Source organism: Chiloscyllium plagiosum, chromosome 11, assembly GCF_004010195.1.
Source record: "Chiloscyllium plagiosum isolate BGI_BamShark_2017 chromosome 11, ASM401019v2, whole genome shotgun sequence".
Lineage (NCBI taxonomy): Eukaryota > Metazoa > Chordata > Chondrichthyes > Orectolobiformes > Hemiscylliidae > Chiloscyllium > Chiloscyllium plagiosum.
In genome coordinates this window covers 12,382,578-12,400,402 of record NC_057720.1, presented here as the reverse complement: position 1 = coordinate 12,400,402, position 17,825 = coordinate 12,382,578, and the positions used below count along the sequence as shown (strand labels likewise).

At 44.9% G+C, this 17,825-nt stretch overlaps 1 protein-coding gene across 2 annotated transcripts in view; it reads left to right on the top strand.

Moving 5' to 3' along the window:
* Positions 1–6,054: 6,054 nt before the first annotated feature.
* Positions 6,055–17,825, top strand: part of fubp1 (far upstream element (FUSE) binding protein 1) — a 53,942-nt gene continuing 42,171 nt past the window's right edge. For both annotated transcript variants that reach the window (XM_043698694.1, XM_043698692.1), the window contains exons 1-2: positions 6,055–6,591; positions 16,812–16,902. In XM_043698694.1, the coding sequence (XP_043554629.1) occupies positions 6,070–6,591; positions 16,812–16,902 (613 nt within the window). In that variant the 5' untranslated portion in view covers positions 6,055–6,069. The remainder of the gene's footprint in view (positions 6,592–16,811; positions 16,903–17,825) is intronic.

Sequence of the window (17,825 nt, the reverse complement as noted above, 5' to 3'; positions counted from 1 at the left end):
CTCACTTCTGTTCTCAGCTGTATCCGTCTCAGATCGATCTCTTTCCTCACTATCTCCCTAGGTCCCACCCCCCACCTTACTAGTTTAAGTCCTCCCAAGCAGTTCTAGCAAATTTCCCTGCCAGTATATTAGTCCCCTTCCAATTTAGGTGCAATCCATCCTTCTTGTACAGGTCACTTCTACCCCAAAAGAGATTCCAATGACACAAAAATGTGAATCCTTCACCCATACACCAGCTCTTCAGCCATGCATTCATCTGGTCTACCCTCCTATTCCTGCTCTTATTAGCTCGTAGCATCGGGAGTAATAACTAATAGAAATTAGTTGACAATTGGCAAGTTAAAAATTGACAATTCGAAACAGCTTAATAATAAAGAATATTTTACCTCTTCATTTTAGGAAATGTGCAGGCAAATGGGATTAGTTTGGAATGGCATTATGGTCAGCACAAGTGTGGTGATGGGCTGAAGGACCTGTTCCTATGCTGCACTGTTCTATGTTCAATGTTAATGCAAGGGAAAGAGAAATAAACTTGTCTGAAAATTGTGCTCACCAAGGAAGGGGTTGTGGCCAACCTAAGGAATTGTCCTTGTTTGGTTTGCCTCTGGTGGGGCACACCACTAGTTGGCGTTGGCAGACTTCCCGCCTGGGGTTTGCTCCTTCCATCACTTACTTTGTGAATTATTTTTGTGGGGGGAGGAGGTGGGGAGTATGTGTGTGTATGGCTGTGTCTCACTCACTCACACACACATTCAATCGCCTGCTCTCAGAGGCTTCCCCACCTTCAACAGCTTACCCACCCTCACTGAATTCTTCAAAGTGGTATTCAACATGGAGGATCATCAGCTGACAGAAGGGCGGGAGGTAGTGGGAGGTTATCAACAGGATGTTTCTTTGCTTACATTTGACCTGTTGTCATCGGACTTGAAAGGGTCCATAATCAACGTTAAGGACTCCCAGACCAAACTCCTCCTGTTTGTATACATTGTGCCGGGAGAAAGTGAGGTCTGCAGACGCTGGAGATCAAAGCTGAAACTTTATTGCTGGAACAGCACAGCAGGTCAGGCAGCATCTAGGGAACAGAAGATTCGACGTTTCGGGCACATGCCCTTCTTCAGGAATGAGCAGAGAGTGTTCAGCAGAGAGAGCTTCTTCAAGGAAGGCATCCTTGTAAGAGGATTCGCAGTAGGTTGAAATCTTCGAGGAGAAAGTGAGGTCTGCAGACGCTGGAGATCAAAGCTGAAACTTTATTGCTGGAACAGCACAGCAGGTCAGGCAGCATCCAGGAACTGCAGGTCAGGAAGGCGGTGCCGGGCTGGAGGGATCCGGCTGAGACAAGGTGGGGGGAGGGGGGATGAAGAAACTGGTGAAGTCCAAGTTCATCCCCTGTGGTTGGAGGGTTCCCAGTCGGAAGATAAGACGCTCCTCCTCCGACCGTCGGGTTGTTGTGGTTTGGCGGTGGATGAGTCCAATGACCTGCATATCCTCGGTGGAGTGGGAGGGGGAGTTGAAATGCTGTGCTACAGGTTGGTTGGGTTGGTTCGTCCGGGTGGCCCAGAGGTGCTCTCTGAATCGCTCCGCAAGTAGGCGGCCTGTCTCCCCAATATAGAGGAGGCCACACCGGCTGCAGCGGATGCTCTGAATCGCTCCGCAAGTAGGCGGCCTGTCTCCCCAATATAGAGGAGGCCACACCGGCTGCAGCGGATGTCTGAATCGCTGAATCCAAGTCCATACTTGGACTTCACCAGTTTCTTCATCCCCCCTCCCCCCACCTTGTCTCAGCCGAATCCCTCCAACCCGGCACCGCCTTCCTGACCTGCAGTCTTCTTCTTGACCTCTCCGCCTCCACCCTACTCCGACCTATCACCCTCACCTTGACCTCTTTCCACCTATCACATTTCCAACGCCCCTCCTCCAAGTCCCTCCTCCCTACCTTTTATCTTCTCCTGCTGAACACTCTCTGCTCATTCCTGAAGAAGGGCATGTGCCCGAAACGTCGAATCTTCTGTTCCCTAGATGCTGCCTGACCTGCTGTGCTGTTCCAGCAATAAAGTTTCAGCTGTATACATTGTGCCACCAACTCTGATTCCCAGTGGCCCCAGTGGGTCAAGATGTAGCAAGAATAATAATGGTTTCTGGGATATTACCTAATTGACTATGAGCCAACACGCCAATCTATCTCTCACTCCATTTTTCTCTCTCTCCAAAGTCCCTCACTCCTCTCTCATTCTGCCTCATCTCCTCAGTATTCCCATGCCATGCTGTCTTAGTCTTTCTTCTCACTTAGATTTCCTATCCTTCCCCCTTTCCCACTCTTATTATTTCCAGTAAATATTTGTTCGTTAACTTCCTGACAGTGTGGTACTGCCCTGCAAAGCTTTGATGCTATCTTTCTTGTTATACCTGAGCTGGCCTGCCTACCACAGCCCACAAAATACATATGTAGCCTCACCGATGTACTGAGAGCAGATCTGGGCACCACACTTTAGGAGGGACATATTGGAGGGAGTACTGTATAGGTTTTCAAGATAGGTAGACTACACCTATGTGGAGAGATTATACAAATTTGGCCTGTTTTCTCTCAAATTTAGAAGTTTAATTCTTCAAGCTATTAACAGGAAAAAAAACAGGGTCTGCAAAGATAAACTGCTTCTACATGTTGGAGATTCTAGAACTCGGAACCATAGTCTGAGAATTAGGACCAGAGCTTCTACAAACAGAGGATTGGAGTGCTCTTCCATAAACGATAGAGGATTTGGATGTCCCCTTCCAATCCAATCCAAGACAGGTAAATTTTTGTTAAGCAAAGGTATTAGGGAGGAACAAATTATTGCAGGTGCTGGAATCTGTACTGAAAATAATAAATGCTGGAGATCATAGCAGGTCAGCTGTGGAGCCATGGAGTGTAGACTCAAAATGTTAGCATGCTCTCTCTCCATCGATGCTGTCTGAGCTGCTGTGATGTCCAAGAGAAATGGGCCAAAGATATTGAGATAGGCATTTAATGGTGGAGCAGGCTCAATGGGCTGAATGGCCTACTCCTGTTCCTACACTTCCTGGGGACACTGAGCCCCACCCATCACTAGTCCCACCCACATGAAGAAACCACACCCATTTCACACTAGTCCCCTCCACATTGTGATGAAACCACCCCCATTTCTGATTAGAAACCCTCACTGAGAAAATCATGCCTCTTTCAGGCTAGTCCCCCCGCCCACTGGAAAACCACACCCACCCCATGAAGAGAGAGCTAAGAAGAGCCAGCAGGTAGGACCAAGGAAAACCCTAAAGCTTTCTATCGGTATATCAGGAATAAAAGAATGACGAGAGTAAGATTACGGCCAATCAAGAATAGTAGTGGAAAGTTGCTCGTGGAGTCCGAGGAGATAGGGGAAGCACTAAATGAATATTTTTTGTCAGTATTCACACTAGAAAAAGACAATGTTGTCGAGGAGAATACTGAGATACAGGCTACTAGACTAGATGAGATTGAAGTTCACAAAGAGGAGATGTTAGCAATTCTGGAAAGTGTGAAAATAGATAAATCCCCTGGATGGGATGGGATTTATCCTATGATTCTCTGGGAAGCCAGAGAAGAGATTGCAGAGCCTTTGGCTTTGATCTTTATGTCGTCATTGTCTACAAGAATAGTGCCAGAAGACTGGAGGATAGCAGATGTTGTCTACTTGTTCAAGATGGGAAGTAGAGACAACCCTGGTATTTGCAGACCTGTGAGCCTTACTTCAGTTGTGGGTAAAGTGTTGAAAAAGTTTATAAGAGATAGGATTTATAATCATCCATAAAGAAATACATTGATTAGGGATAGCCAGCATGGTTTTGTGAAGGGTAGGTTGTGCCTCACAAACCTTATTGAGTTCTTTGAGATGGTGACCAAATAGTTGGATGAGGGTAAAGCGGTTGATATGGTTTATATCGATTTCAGTAAGGGGTTTGATAAAGTTCCCCACGGTAGGCTATTGCACAAAAAATGGATGCATGGGATTGAGAGTGATTTAACGTTTTGGATCAGAAGTTGGCTAGCTGAAAGAAGACCCATTAGAGTCGGTGACACAGTGGTATCCAAACAGGAGGAGTGTGGTGCTGGTTGATGGGAAATGTTCATCCTGGAGTTCAGTTACCAGTCATGTACTGCAAGGATCCGTTTTGGAGCCACTACTGTTTATCATTTTTATAAATGACCTAAATGAGGGCATAGAAGGGTAGGTTATGTTGTGGGGAAAATCACCAGCCTCAGAATCAGAATTGTGGTTCAACAACAGAGTTTATTTTTCAAGGAAATACCGGAGTTCCGGGGAGAAAAAGACACTAACGGTGCAGTGGTCAGCTGCAAGTCTACTCTCAACACGGAGCACATGTCAAGATATTTTTATACATTTTGTAATATAATAGGTCAGTGATGAGGTTCTTGTCTCTGTAACATAGTTTGTTTATTGTAAACATTTGATGATCATTTCGGTGCAGTCATTGTCAGTTCCAGCACAACCTTTGTTAATTTCAGTGCGGTCATTGTCAGTTTCAGTGCAGACATTGTCAGTTTCAATGTCTGCACGGAAGTCCATTGCTGTAGTAATGGATGCTAATTGCTCTTCCTGAGAAGGACAATTACTGCAGTCCTGGCTATTCGCACGTTTCAAAAAGTTAGCATTTCTATCAAAGAGGTTGGCTGGACCCAGACACTTAGGTGGGAAGTATATTCTACTCATGTGTATTCTTTCCTCTACCTGCCTTAAACTAGGTTGTGAGTGCATTGTATTGGCATTCTGGTGGCCCCAGGCAGTATCTATGTTTGCTCTGCTGTCTCTCTCCATAGTGTGATCTGGCGGCCATCTTGTGTGTCAAATGGCCAACTTATGGCTCAGTGGCCATCTTGTGTGTCCATGTGCCTAGTGTCACCCTACCCCATGCCATCTCCCACTTCAGTTAGTAAATTTGCAGATGACACTAAGGTCAGTGGAGTTGTGGATAGTGCTAAAGGATATTGTAGGTTACAGAGGGACATAGATAGGCTACAGAGCTGAGCTGAGAGGTGGCAAATTCAGTTTAATGTGGAAAAATGTGAGGTGATTCACTTTGGAAGGAGCAACAGGAATAAAGAGTACCAGGGTAATGGTAAGATTCTTGGTAGTGTAACTGAGCAGAGAGATCTTGGTGTCTATGTACATAGATCCCTGAAAGTTGCCACCCAGGTCGATAGGGTTGTTAAGAAGGCATATGGCGTGTTAGATTTTATTGGTAGAGGGTTTGAATTTTGGAGCCATGAGATCATGCTGCGCGTGTACACAACTCTGGTGCGACTGCACTTGGAGTATTGTGTACACTTCTGGTTACTGCATGTAGAAAGGATGTGGAAGCTTTGGAAAGGGAGCAGAGGAGATTTACTAGGATGTCGCCTGGTATGGAGGGAAGGTCATATGAGGAATAGCAGAGGGACTTTATTAGAGAGAATGTTGAGAGGTGACTTCATTGAGACATATAAGGTAATCAGAGGGTTAGATATGGTGGACAGTGAGAGCCTTTTGCCTCGGACAGTGATGGATAGCACAAAGGGACATAGCTTTAAATTGAGGGGTGACTAGAGAAAGGACAAAGTTTGTGAGAAAATTTGTAGCTCGAGTGCTTGTGTTGTGGTTCTGTTCGCCAGCTGGGAATTTGTGTTGCAGACGTTTCGTCCCCTGTCTAGGTGACATCCTCAGTGCTTGGGACAGAAAGGACAGATGTCAGAGTTTCTTTGCTCAGAGAACAATGGGGTGTGGAACACCTTGCCTGCGACGGTAGTAAGTGAGGACTGCAGATGCTGGAGATCAGAGCTGAAAATGTGTTGCTGGAAAAGTCAGGCAGCATCCAAGGAACAGGAGAATCGACGTTTCGGGCATGAGCCCTTCATCAGGAAAGTACTGCGACAGTAGTTGGCTCGCCAACTTTCAGTCATTTACATGGTTATTAGATAAACATATGGACAAGAATGGAATAGTGTTGGTTAGATGGGCTTCAGATTGGTTCCACAGGTCGACGCAACATTGTGGGCCGAAGGGTCTGCAATGTGCTGTGATGGTCTGTGTTTTAAGTAACGCCCATTTCAGACTAGCCCCGCCCACATCACGAAGAAACCACGCCCAGTTCTGGCCGCCCCCCACCATTCGCGCTGACGCGGCCACGTTCAGCATTAGCCACGCCCCCTTTGCCGTTGGTCCCGAGCCCGGGTCCGAAGTATCGCGAGAGTTAGTCCGCGGCTTCTCCGCCCTGCCTTCTTTAGTGTGTCGGCCATTTTGGACCAGTTCCTCCCGGGTCCGTGCCGAGGCCTCGTTTCCTCTCACAGAGAGCGAGAGAAAAAAAAAAACCCAGAAAAAGATGGCCGAATATTCAGCAGTGGCGCCTCCCAGCACGTTAGGCGGTGGTGCTAGCGGCGGTGGCGGCGGAGCAAGCGGCGGTGCTGGCCCTGCAGCTGGCGGCGGTGGCGGCGGCGGCGGTGGTGGTGGTGGAGGAGCGGCAGGAGGCGGCGGCGGCGGGCCTGGAGGTGCCGGCGGCTTCAAGAACGACGCTTTCGCCGACGCCCTTCAGCGGGCGAGGCAGGTGGGAGAGCGCCGCGCTCGCCGTTTACCTCAGCCCCGGAGGGCGGGCGGGCAGGCCTGGGCCGGCGGGGCGGGTAGAAGGCCCCTTTGCCTCGGGGTGGGGGTGGGGCCGGGGCCGGGGCCTCGTGCTGAAGTGTCTCCGGTTGTGGGGCGCGTGGGACGGCCTGGACGGGGCGACCAAACGACGCGGAGAGTCTCGGCCCGCGGTGTCTCAGCCGGCACCGATCGGTTGTAAAGTGGAGTGAGTGGGAGGACGGGAAGCGGCCGGCCAGTTTATTACCTTCTGTCCCCCGCGCCCGCTCATCTGGCGGGGCTTCTTTGTCAAATCGTGTCCCGCCTCTTTCTCTCTCTCTCTTCTCCCCCTCCCCCTGTTCTCCTGTTACATTTTCAGGCTGTTTCAGATCTGATATTCCCGTTCTCCGACCTGGATTTCTCCGGCACATGTTGCCCTCCCCCCCAACTCTTTGTTAAAATCGCTCTCTCTGCCTCTGCTCGAATACAGGGAAACCTGATGTCCCATTTCATGACTTCGTACAGTACTGTACTGACTTAAAGCAGAAAGCAGCCTCTCGCCTCTGAAGTAACGTGGGCTACGGCGATCTTTTTCCCCCCCTCCTCTTTCTCCCCACAACGCCGTCATTAAGCTTAAAAAAAAATCCATGCTTCGCTAATTGCAATCAGATTTGAGACCCAGTGATGGATTGTGAAGAAGAGAACTCAGCGCGCAAGCGTCTTGATGTTACAAATAGTGAAAAGAATGGGGTGCGTGCAGGTGAAAGTTTTCTAATTGAGCTATTTACTGATTCAGTAATAATTTTCTCCTCACCTTCCCGTGCTGATGCTGCTTTAAACTTTAACAAAGAAAAAGGCATTTATTTAAAACACAAGGTTATAGAGAGATCAAGGGTGGGAAATTCGATCAGAGGCCAGATCAGCCATGAAGGAAGGCGGAGCAGATTCAAGGTGCTCCTGTTTGATGCAGCAATGTGCAATTGTTGCGTAAGTTGTATCCTCATGCCAAGTGAAGCTCAACATTTCATAGTCAAGTGAACACAAAATTAAATCTCATACGAATTTGCCTTTCAACTCTCAACCACTTGATCAGAAATATTCCTCAGCTTTCTCTTGACTACCACTCAACTGAGATGTGTATAAGAAATCAGATTGAGGATACTTGAGCAAGGGTTAAACTCCTTGCCAATCACTGTTCATACCAACTGTTATCCCTATATATGCCCCTTAGGTCTCTCATATCTTTCCCCTCTCACCCTAAACCTATGTCCCTCTAACCCTAAAACTATGCCCTTCTAGTTCTGGACTCCCCCATCCCAGGGAAACGACTTTGTCTATTCATCCTATCCATGTCCCTCATGATTTTATAAACTTCTGTAAGGTGACCCCTCAGTCTCCGACACTCCAGGGGAAACAGACCTAGACGATTCAACCTCTCTCTATAGTTCAAATCTTCCAAACCTTGCAACGTCCTTGTAAATCTTTTCTGAACTCCTTTAAGTTTGACAACATCTTTCCGATTGCATGCAATGTTCCAACAGTGGACTAACCAATGACCTGTATAGCCGCAACATGACCTCGCACTCCTATACTCAATAAAGGAAAGCATACCAAACGCTGCCTTCACTATCCTATCTACCTGTGACTCCACTTTCAAGGAGCTATGAATCTGCACTCCATGGTCTCTTTGTTCAGCAACACTACCTAGGACCTTACCATTAAGTGTATAAGTCGTGCTAAGATTTGCTTTCCCAAAATGCAGCACCTCGCACTTATCTAAATTGAATTCCATCTGCCACTTCTCAGCCCACTGGCCCATCTGATCAAGATCCTGTTGTAATCTGAAGTAACCTTCTTCGCTGTCTGCTACACTTCCAATTTTGGTGTCACCAGAAAACTTTCTAACTAAACCTCTTGTGCTCATGTCCAAATCATTTATATAAATAAGTTGTTGACCCAGCACCGATCCTTGTGGCACTCCACTGGTCACAGGCCTTCAGTTTGAAAAACAACCCTCCACCACCACCCTCTGTCTTCTACCTTTGAGCCAGTTCTGTATCCAAATGATGAGTTCTCCCTTTGTATTCCATGAGATCTAACCTTGCTAACCAGTCTCCCATGGGGAACCTTGACGAACGCCTTACTGAAGTCCATATAGATCGCATCTACCACTCTGCCCTCATCAATCTTCTTTGTTACTACTTCAAAAAAACTCAATCAAGTTTGTGAGACATGAGTCAATCTTGGAAATATGATTAGGTTTGTTTTAACAGCTAATCCCAGATTTGAATTTTGTAATCTCTCAATTCCTTTTTCCCAGCAGTTTGTTTTAAATTGCGGGCAGTCGCTTGTTATTTTGCCCCTTCCTTAGTCATAAAGATGTACAGCACAAAAACAGACCCTCGGTTCAACCCATCCATGCCGACCAAAAAGCCTAACCTAATCTAGTTCCATTTGCCAGCACTTGGCCCATATCCCTCTAAACACTTCCTATTTATATACCCATTCAGTTGTCGTCTTAATGCTGTAATTGTACCAGCCTCCTCCACTTCCTCTGGCAGCTCCTTTCGTAACACATACACCATCCTCTGCGTGAAAAAGTTGCCCCTTAGGTCTCTTTTATATCTTTGCCGTCTCACCCTAAACCTATGCCGTCTAGTTCTGGGCAGCCGCAACATGACCTCTCATCTCCTATACTCTATAGTCTGACTAACAAAGGAAAGCATACCAAAGGCTGCCTTCACCACCCTTTCTACCTCAATAACTAGAAGCCTGTTTCTTTTGGTTCTTTGATTTCATTTTATTGTTTAAAAATATAATTTTTTCAAATGAAACTACCCAAGACATGAGAGGCTGATAGTTGAAATACAACAGCCCCAGCATTTTTGCAGCTGTTCACAGTGATAAAATTCCCCAATTTACATAATTTTGCTCATAACCATTCTTGTCTTCTTCAAGTAAAAGAGGCCATGCACTCTTTTAATGTCTTGTGTTAAAATTAGTTAAGATAAATGATTGCCTAATGCTTTGCTCCCTCTAGCCTTTTGGGTCTCATGGTTTCACTGCAAAGTTATGTCTTTCTCTGTTTTGTTTTTGATCTCCCTTTGTGCCCAAAATGTGCTTAGCCTGTGCGTAAACCCCTCAACCTACCCATTGAATCCTGCCCCCACTGAATTCTTGACCACCCAGTTCCCATGGTGGCTGATATTATGAACGGTGCTTGCTTGTTGGTACTGCCTCCCATTGCTTCAGATTGCTGACATGAACAAAACTCTTAACATTTTTCCACTTCCTTCCTAACTGGTTCTTTGTAGATGGGTTTTTTTAGGGAAGCGAGGAGGTGTGTGACTGGTTCAATCTCATTCACTGAATCATCACCCACTCTAACACCCACCCTCACTCTCATGTTTCTTGTCTAAATAGCCACCTTCACCTTGTTGCATTTACCCTGAGATGAGCTTCTATCCGCATCTAGTCGTTGTTACAAAATGATTCTGATTTGATCTATTTCATTTTGTCTGACTCTGTTCATCTGCTGAAATAATCATCCATGTCTTTGTTGACTCTACACATAACTATACATTTCTATACATATCTGGCCAATTTCCCGAATTATGCTCTCCACAAATTTGAAGTTGCCTGTATTCCAACTCTTGACAAAGTCCTGTTCACCAATCAGCCATGTGTTTGCTGACCCTATATTGCCTGCTGGAAAAGTGACGCCTTTGTCTTAAAATTCTAATCTCTCTTCAAATATCTCCGTGCCCTTGCTCCCTGTTTGTCACTGTAACCTCCTCCAGTCCGGCAACCCATGTTTTTCATTTCTAGACTTAGCATTTTTGGTTATGTTCACTGCATGAGTGAAGGCTCTGTTTACAGCTGCCAAGGCCCTAAGGTCTGAAAATTTGCCGTATACTCTAATCTACCTCAGTGCTGCACTCTCTTCTTGAGTCAAGTGCATGGTATCCTTCTAAACCAAGACATGTTACTCAGCAACTGAGAATAGTCTTGAAAGGTTTGTGACAAGATTGAAACCCCTTACTTTATGATAAAGCCAGTTGTACTTGATTTATCTGAAAGCTGTATTTTCAGGTGGGTTTAAATTCACTTAAATGTTCAATGATTAGCTAGTCTGTCACCATCGTGCCTGAGACTAAATGTTTTGACATAACAAAAGAGCAGGTGGATATTTGCAGTGCAAAAAACTGACGCCTTAACAGTTTCTCCACAATAAAATGTAAGTCATTTTTTGTTATTTATATAAATGATTTGGATGTGAACATAGGAGGTATAAGTTAATAATTTTGCAGATTACACCGATATTGGATGTGTAGTGGACAGCAAAGAAGGTTACCTCAGTACAATCTGATCTTCATCAATATGAGTGGCAGATGGCGTTTAATGGACATTGGTCGGGCCATTTTTGGAATATTGCATGCAATTCTGGTCTCCTACCAATCAGAAGGATGTTGGCAAACTTGAAAGGTTTCAGACAATATTTACAAAGACGTTGCCATGGGTTGTAGGTTTTGAGCTATACAAAGAGGCTCAGTAGGTTGGGGCTGTTTTGCCTGGAGCGTCGGAGGCTGAAGGGTGACCTTATAGAGGTTTATAACAGAATGAGGGACATGGATAGGATAAATAGACAAGGTATTTTTCCCTAGAGTGGGGGAGTCCAGAACTAGAGGGCATAGGTTTAGGGTGAGAAGGTAAAGATTTAAAAGGGACCTAAGGGGCTAACTTTCACGCAGAGGGTGGTGCGTGTATGGAATGCGCTGCCAGAGGAAGTGGTGGAGGCTGCTCCAATTACAGCATTAGAAGGCATCTGGATGGGCATATAAATATGAAGAGTTTAGAGGGATATGGGCCAAGTACTGGGAAATGGGACTGAACTAGTTTAGTATCTTTGGTCGACATGAACGAGTTGGACCGAAGGGTCTGTTTCTGAGACTCTGGGGCGGCATTGCTCAGTGGTTAGCACTGCTGCCTCACAGCACCAGGGTCCCAGGTTTGATTCCAGCCTCATGTGACTGTCTGTGTGGAGTTTGTACATTCTCCCTGTGTCTGTGTGGGTTTCCTCTGGGTGCTCCGGTTTCCTGCCACAGTCCAAAGCAGTTCAGGTGAATTGGCCATGCTAAATTGCCCATAGGTTAGGTGCGTTAGTCAGAGGGAAATGGGCCTGGCTGGGTTACTCTTCGGAGGGTAGGTTTGGACGTTTTGGGCCAAAGGGCCTGTTTCCCCACTACAGGGAATCTAATCTAATCTAATCAGATTCTGTGAATCCAAATATCAGTACCTTCAGTAAGTTTTGTGTTGAGAATTTTTGATATTCTTGATTTAATACAGTTACTTGACTATATGTCCAAAGAAGCCATTTCTATAAGCTGTCAAAGAAGGCGAGAATGTGTTAGAATTCTAAATGTGAAAAAAAGATGCTGGAGAACTGAGTTAAAAACAAGTAATATAGAAAACATTCAAGGGGTCAGACTAGATCTGTGCAGAGAGATACTTTTCAGTTCTAATCATAAGCCTGAAATGTTGACCGTTGCTCAATCTACAGAGACAGCCAGGCCGACTGAGTACATGTTACTATTACCATTTTTGAATATTAAAATTGCCTGACACCATACAGGTACTCCACATTGGCCTTCTCTCATCCTCTTTAACTCTCTATGTACACAGTAGGCTTCTGAATTTGGTTTTTTAAAATAAGGACAAATGTTAGCTGTTCTAGTCTGACTTTTTTTTGAAAATGTTCTCAGGTGAAAACAATGCTTGAATACAAAGTTTCCCGTGGGGAGTAAATTTTAAACATGGGTCAGACTTAAATTTCAGTGCACGAGCTACACGGATGGATTAAAGTTTCCATAATCCATGGCATCCTTTGACAATATCTTGGTTTGAAACTTAATGCTTAATTTGAGCAAATTGATGCTGTGGAAGGCTGAAGTTTAGATATGTGCTTTTGTGATTTACTGGCATTGGGTGATGAAATGCAGAAACAGAATTGTAACCCATAATGAGCCAGGAGTCTGTTGGGAAAGGTGAGTCACTGATTTAAAACTTTAAGCAGCAACAGCACTTTGGAGAGCAGAGGTTTCTGGGAAAGGAGGGACTTTTTTTTTCCCCCCTCAGCTATATAAGTGAGTGTTTTCTAAACCCGAGACCCAACCCTTGTAGGGCCTCCCACCCATCCTCCACCTCTAACCTTATACACCAGGGCCACATCATGTAAGCTTCTCTGTTTTTTACTTTCTGATTAGGGCGCTAGCAGGAATGGCAGTGCAGGGAGAGGAATGTTCCTTCTGCATGATGGTAGGAGTGAGCGACGCCATTACTGTCCCATCCAAGTACATCTGCGGGAAGTGCACCCAACTCTCACTTCTCCAAGACCGCGTTGGGGAGCTAGATGAACTTCAGATCATTTGGGAGGCAGAGTCTGTGATAGATAAGATTTACAGGGTCTAGTTACTCCTAGACATGAAGAAGGCTGGGTAACTGTTAGAAGGGGGAAAACACAATCAGTGCAGGGATCCCCTGTGGTAATTCCCCGTTTTGGATACTGTTGGAAGGAACGACTTATCGGGGCATGCACTGGGGAATAGGTCTCTGGCACAGAGTCTGTCCCTGTTGCACAGAAGGGAAGGGGGAAAAGGAGGAGAGTGTTAGTCATTGGGGACTCCATAGTTAGAGGGTCAGATAGGAGGTTTGTTGGGAATGGAAGAGACTCACGGTTGGTGTGTTGCCTCCCAAGTGCCAGGGTCCGTGATGTCTTGGATTGTGTCTTTGGGGTCTTGAATTGAGAGGGTGACCAGCCCCAAGTCTTATTCCACAAAGGTACCAACGAGTTAGGTGGAATGAGGGATAGGGATGTAAGGCAGGATTTCAGAGAGCTACTGTGGAAGCTGAGAGCAAAAACAAAGAGTTGTTACCTCTGGATTGTTACCCATGCCATGTGATAGTGAGGTGAAGAACAGGAAGAGCTATCAGCTGAACATGTGACTGCAGGGATTGTGCAGGAGGGAGGGTTTCCGGTTTATGGATAATTGGGGCTTATTCTGGGGAAGGTGGGATCTCTATAAACAGGACGGTCTTCACTTGAACCAGAGGGGTACTAATATCCTGGATGGGAAATTTGCCAGTACTATTTGGGTGGGTTTAAACTAGCTCAGCAGGGGAATGGGAACCTGTGTTGTAATTCCAGTACACAGAATGAGAGTAGAGAAGACAAGGACAAGATTGTGCTGGCAGACAGCAAGCTGGTGTGAAGGGTGTCTGCTTCAATGCTAGGAGTATCCGGAATAAGGTAGGTGAGCTTGCAGCATGGATATGTACCTGGGACTTTGATGTTGTGGCCATTTCTGAGACATGGATAGTGCAAGGTCAGGAAATGGCTATTGCAGGCTCCAGGATTTAGATCTTTCATGAAGATCAGGTAAGGTGGTAAAGAGGGGGGTGTGGCTTTGTTAGTCAAGGACAGTATAATGGTTCGCTGAAAGAATGTTTGATGAGGATTCGTCTACTGAGGTGGTATGCGCTGAGGTTAGAAACAGGAGAGGAAGAGTCACGCTGCTGGGAGTTTTTTTTATCGGCCTCCACAAATTTCCAGAGATGTGGAGGAGAGGATTGGCAAATTGATTCTGGGCAGCAGTGAAAGGAACAGGGTGGTCATAATGGGGGCTTTGACTTCCCCAATATTGACTGGAAATTCTCTAACTCTAGTATGTCGGATGGAGCAGATTTAGTCCAATGTGTGCAGGAGGGTTTCTTGACTGTGTGTCAAAGGGCTGTCAAGAGGCCACACTGGATCTGGTACTTGATGAGCCAGACCAGGTGCTTTGGAGAGCACTTTGGAGAGAGTAACCATAACTTGGTTATGTAGTTTAGTGATGGAAAGGGGTGTAGATACATGTCACGTGGCAAGAACTATCAGTGGGGAAAGGGCAATTATAATGCGATTAGGCAAGACTTAAGAGGCCGAGAAGTGGGCAGCAAAATGCAGGAGATGGGACAGTCGAAATGTGGAGCCTGGTTTAAGGAACAGATATTGTGTGTCTTTGATAGGTATGTCCCTGTCAGGCAGGGAGGAAGTGATTAGGGAACCGTGGTTGACTTAAGAAATTGTAATTCTTGTTAAGCAGAAGAGGGAGGCTTATGTGACATTGAAGCGAGATGGATCAGATAAGGCGATGGAGTGTTAGCGTAGCTAGGAAGGATTTCAAGAGAGTTAAGAAGAACAAAGAGGGGACATGACATTACAAAAAGGATGTGGAAGCATTGGAAAAGGTGCAGAGGAGATTTACCAGGATGTTGCCTGGTCTGGAACGAAGGTCTTATGAGGAAAGGCTAAGGGACTTGGGTCTGTTCTCATGGAGAGAAGGCAGCTAAGAGGGGATTTAATAGAGACTTAAGAGGTGATCAAAGCATTAAATAGGGTGGGATGGTGAGTCTTTTTCCAAGAATGATGACATCTGCTTGTACGAGGGGACATTGCTGCAAATTGAGGGGTTGATAGATGTCAGGGGCAGGCTCATTGCTCAGAGTGGTAAGGGTGTGGAATGCACTGTCTATCAATGTAGTCTACTCAGCCACACTAGGGGCATTTAAACAGTTTGGTTAAGCGTATGGATGATGGGATAGTGTAGGGTGATGGGCTCAGATTTGTTCACAGATTGACGGAGCATCGAGGGCCAAAGGGCCTGTTCCCCACTGTATTCAATGTTCTATGTCCTGTATATATTTTGTAGTACAGTTTAGTGATATGGTACTGAAGAGTCAAGAAAAGCCATTAGTTTGATTTTCAGAGTTGCGGATTTTGAGGAGAAACACTGATAGCGTTAGTCTGTTGGGAGTTGCTATGGTTCTGTGATAAAAACAGAAAATGTTTGAGGTACTCAGCAAGTCCCGTAGAATTTATAGAGAGAAATAGACTTAACGTTTCATGTCTGATGTGACTGTTCTGAAGTAGTTTTTCAATATACACCTTTCCTACTATTCTGAGAATATGTCCTATTCTGAACATTTTGATGATGCATTAGAATTATTGTGTAGAATGTAAGTATTTGTCCAAAAATGGATATGTAAATGTCTTCAAAATTGTTAGTAGAAATTAAGGAATACCATCCAATGTCTCAGTTAATGTCTGCATTAAATCTCCATTGAAGTATCAGACTATGGTCAGTAAGATTTCTTTAGCCAGATCAAAAGCAAAGACCATCAATTTTAGAACATGGATTTCTGCCTCATATCTTAATCAAAGTGGATTGTTCTGTCCCATAGCAATTGCCAGTGCCTTTGGATATTCCTAACAATTATCATGAATTGCTGTAGTTGTGGGTATGCAGCAGGCTCCAAAGCACCGAAGGTTTCACCTAGAAAGGGGACGAAACTTATGCAAATCAACTTCCCAGCTCAGCGAACATACCCACAACTATGACGACTTGCACCCGAGGTACAAATCTTCACGCAAACCTTGAATAATCGTGCATATAACAGTAAATCCACTTTATTCTCAAAATCACAAATTACAAATTTGTTATCCATGACAAAAAGTAAGCTAACGACTAAAATTAATATCCATGGACCCAAATTGAATATCCGCAATTTTTAACCTGTTTTTAAGTAGGCTCTGCACGTGCGAATTTCATCATTTACAGGGGTTCTCAGGTACCGAGCATCAGAAATTGAAGCACAAAATCCAAGAACTGTGGATGCTCGAGATCAGAAATTGTTGGAAATTGCCATTTTGGCACCAGCGATTCTTCTTCAAAGCAGGAAGGGACCAGAAGCATTAACTGTTTCCTCTCCACAGATGCTGTCAGACTTCCTGAGTTCTAGCAATTTCTGAAATTTTTGAAATTAAAACTGTGCTGTGAGAAATGTCCATTATTAATTGTTTAGCTTTGAGTACAAGTAACATCAGAAGTAAGGTAAAAATGAAAGGGATAAATTCCTTCTTATCCATTTAATATTTTCTTTTCCCCCATTTCCTCCTACCCCTGCAGCTCAACATTTTTATTTGTGGAGTGAGTGTGTCATTGGCAGTGTCCACTTTTTTATCGCATAATCCTGAGCCAGTTTCATTGAAATAGAACAAACAAGTTGCTTTGTTTTGGAATTTCTGCAGAGCTGTGGTGTGAGGTAGGGACTGGAGGATTTTGTATACTTATGACCTAAAAATACAACTTTGCAGTTATGTTTTTTCCACAGATTGCAGCAAAAATTGGTGGGGACACAGCTACCACAGTAAATACATCAGACTATGGATATGGCGGACAGAAAAGGCCGCTGGAAGATGGAGGTGCGTTCTCAGAATTTACTTATTATGCATAAAGTATGGATACATTTATGTTAGCTTACAAACCTCTTTTTAAAAAAAAGATGAAAAAAGGGCAAAGTCAAAGGCTCCTTACTGAAATGTTCATTTGCAGAACAAATAACTTCCTGGCACAAGTAGTGGTTAATGGATATCAGTTTGTAGCCAACAGGGAGACATGGTTACAAGGAGATCAGATCTGGGAAATAATTTTCAGGATATGTGAATTTTCAGAAAGACAGCCAGAGAGAAAAGGGAGCTGGGCATACTTTATTCATAATGATTTAAATACATATGATAGAGTCATAGAGATATACAGCACAGAAACAGACCCTTCAGTCCAACTCGTCGACGCCGACCAGATATTCCAACCCAATTTAGTCCCACCTGCCAGCAGCGGCCCATATCCCTCCAAAACCCTTCCTATTCATATATCCATCCAGATGCCTTTTAAATGTTGCAATTGTGCTAGCCTCCACCACTTCCTCTGGCAGCTCATTCCATACACGTACCTCCCTCTGGGTGAAAAAGTTGCCTGTTAGGTCTCTTAAATCTTGCATCTCTTGCCCTAAACTTATGCCCTTTACTTCTGGACTCCTCCAGGGAAAGGACCTTGTCAATTTATCCTATCCATGCCTCTCATTTTATAAACAACTAGAAGGTCACCCCTCAGCCTCTGACACTCCAGGGAAAACAGCCCCAGTCTATTCAACCTCTCCCTATAGCTCAAATCCTACAACTCCGGCAACACCATTGTAAATCATTTCTGAACCCTTTCAAGTTTCACAACATCCTTCCAAAGGATGGAGACCAGAATTGCACGCAATGTTCCAAAAGTGACCAAATCAATGTCCTGTACAGCCGTAACATGACCTCCCAACTCCTGTACTCAATACTCTGACCAATAA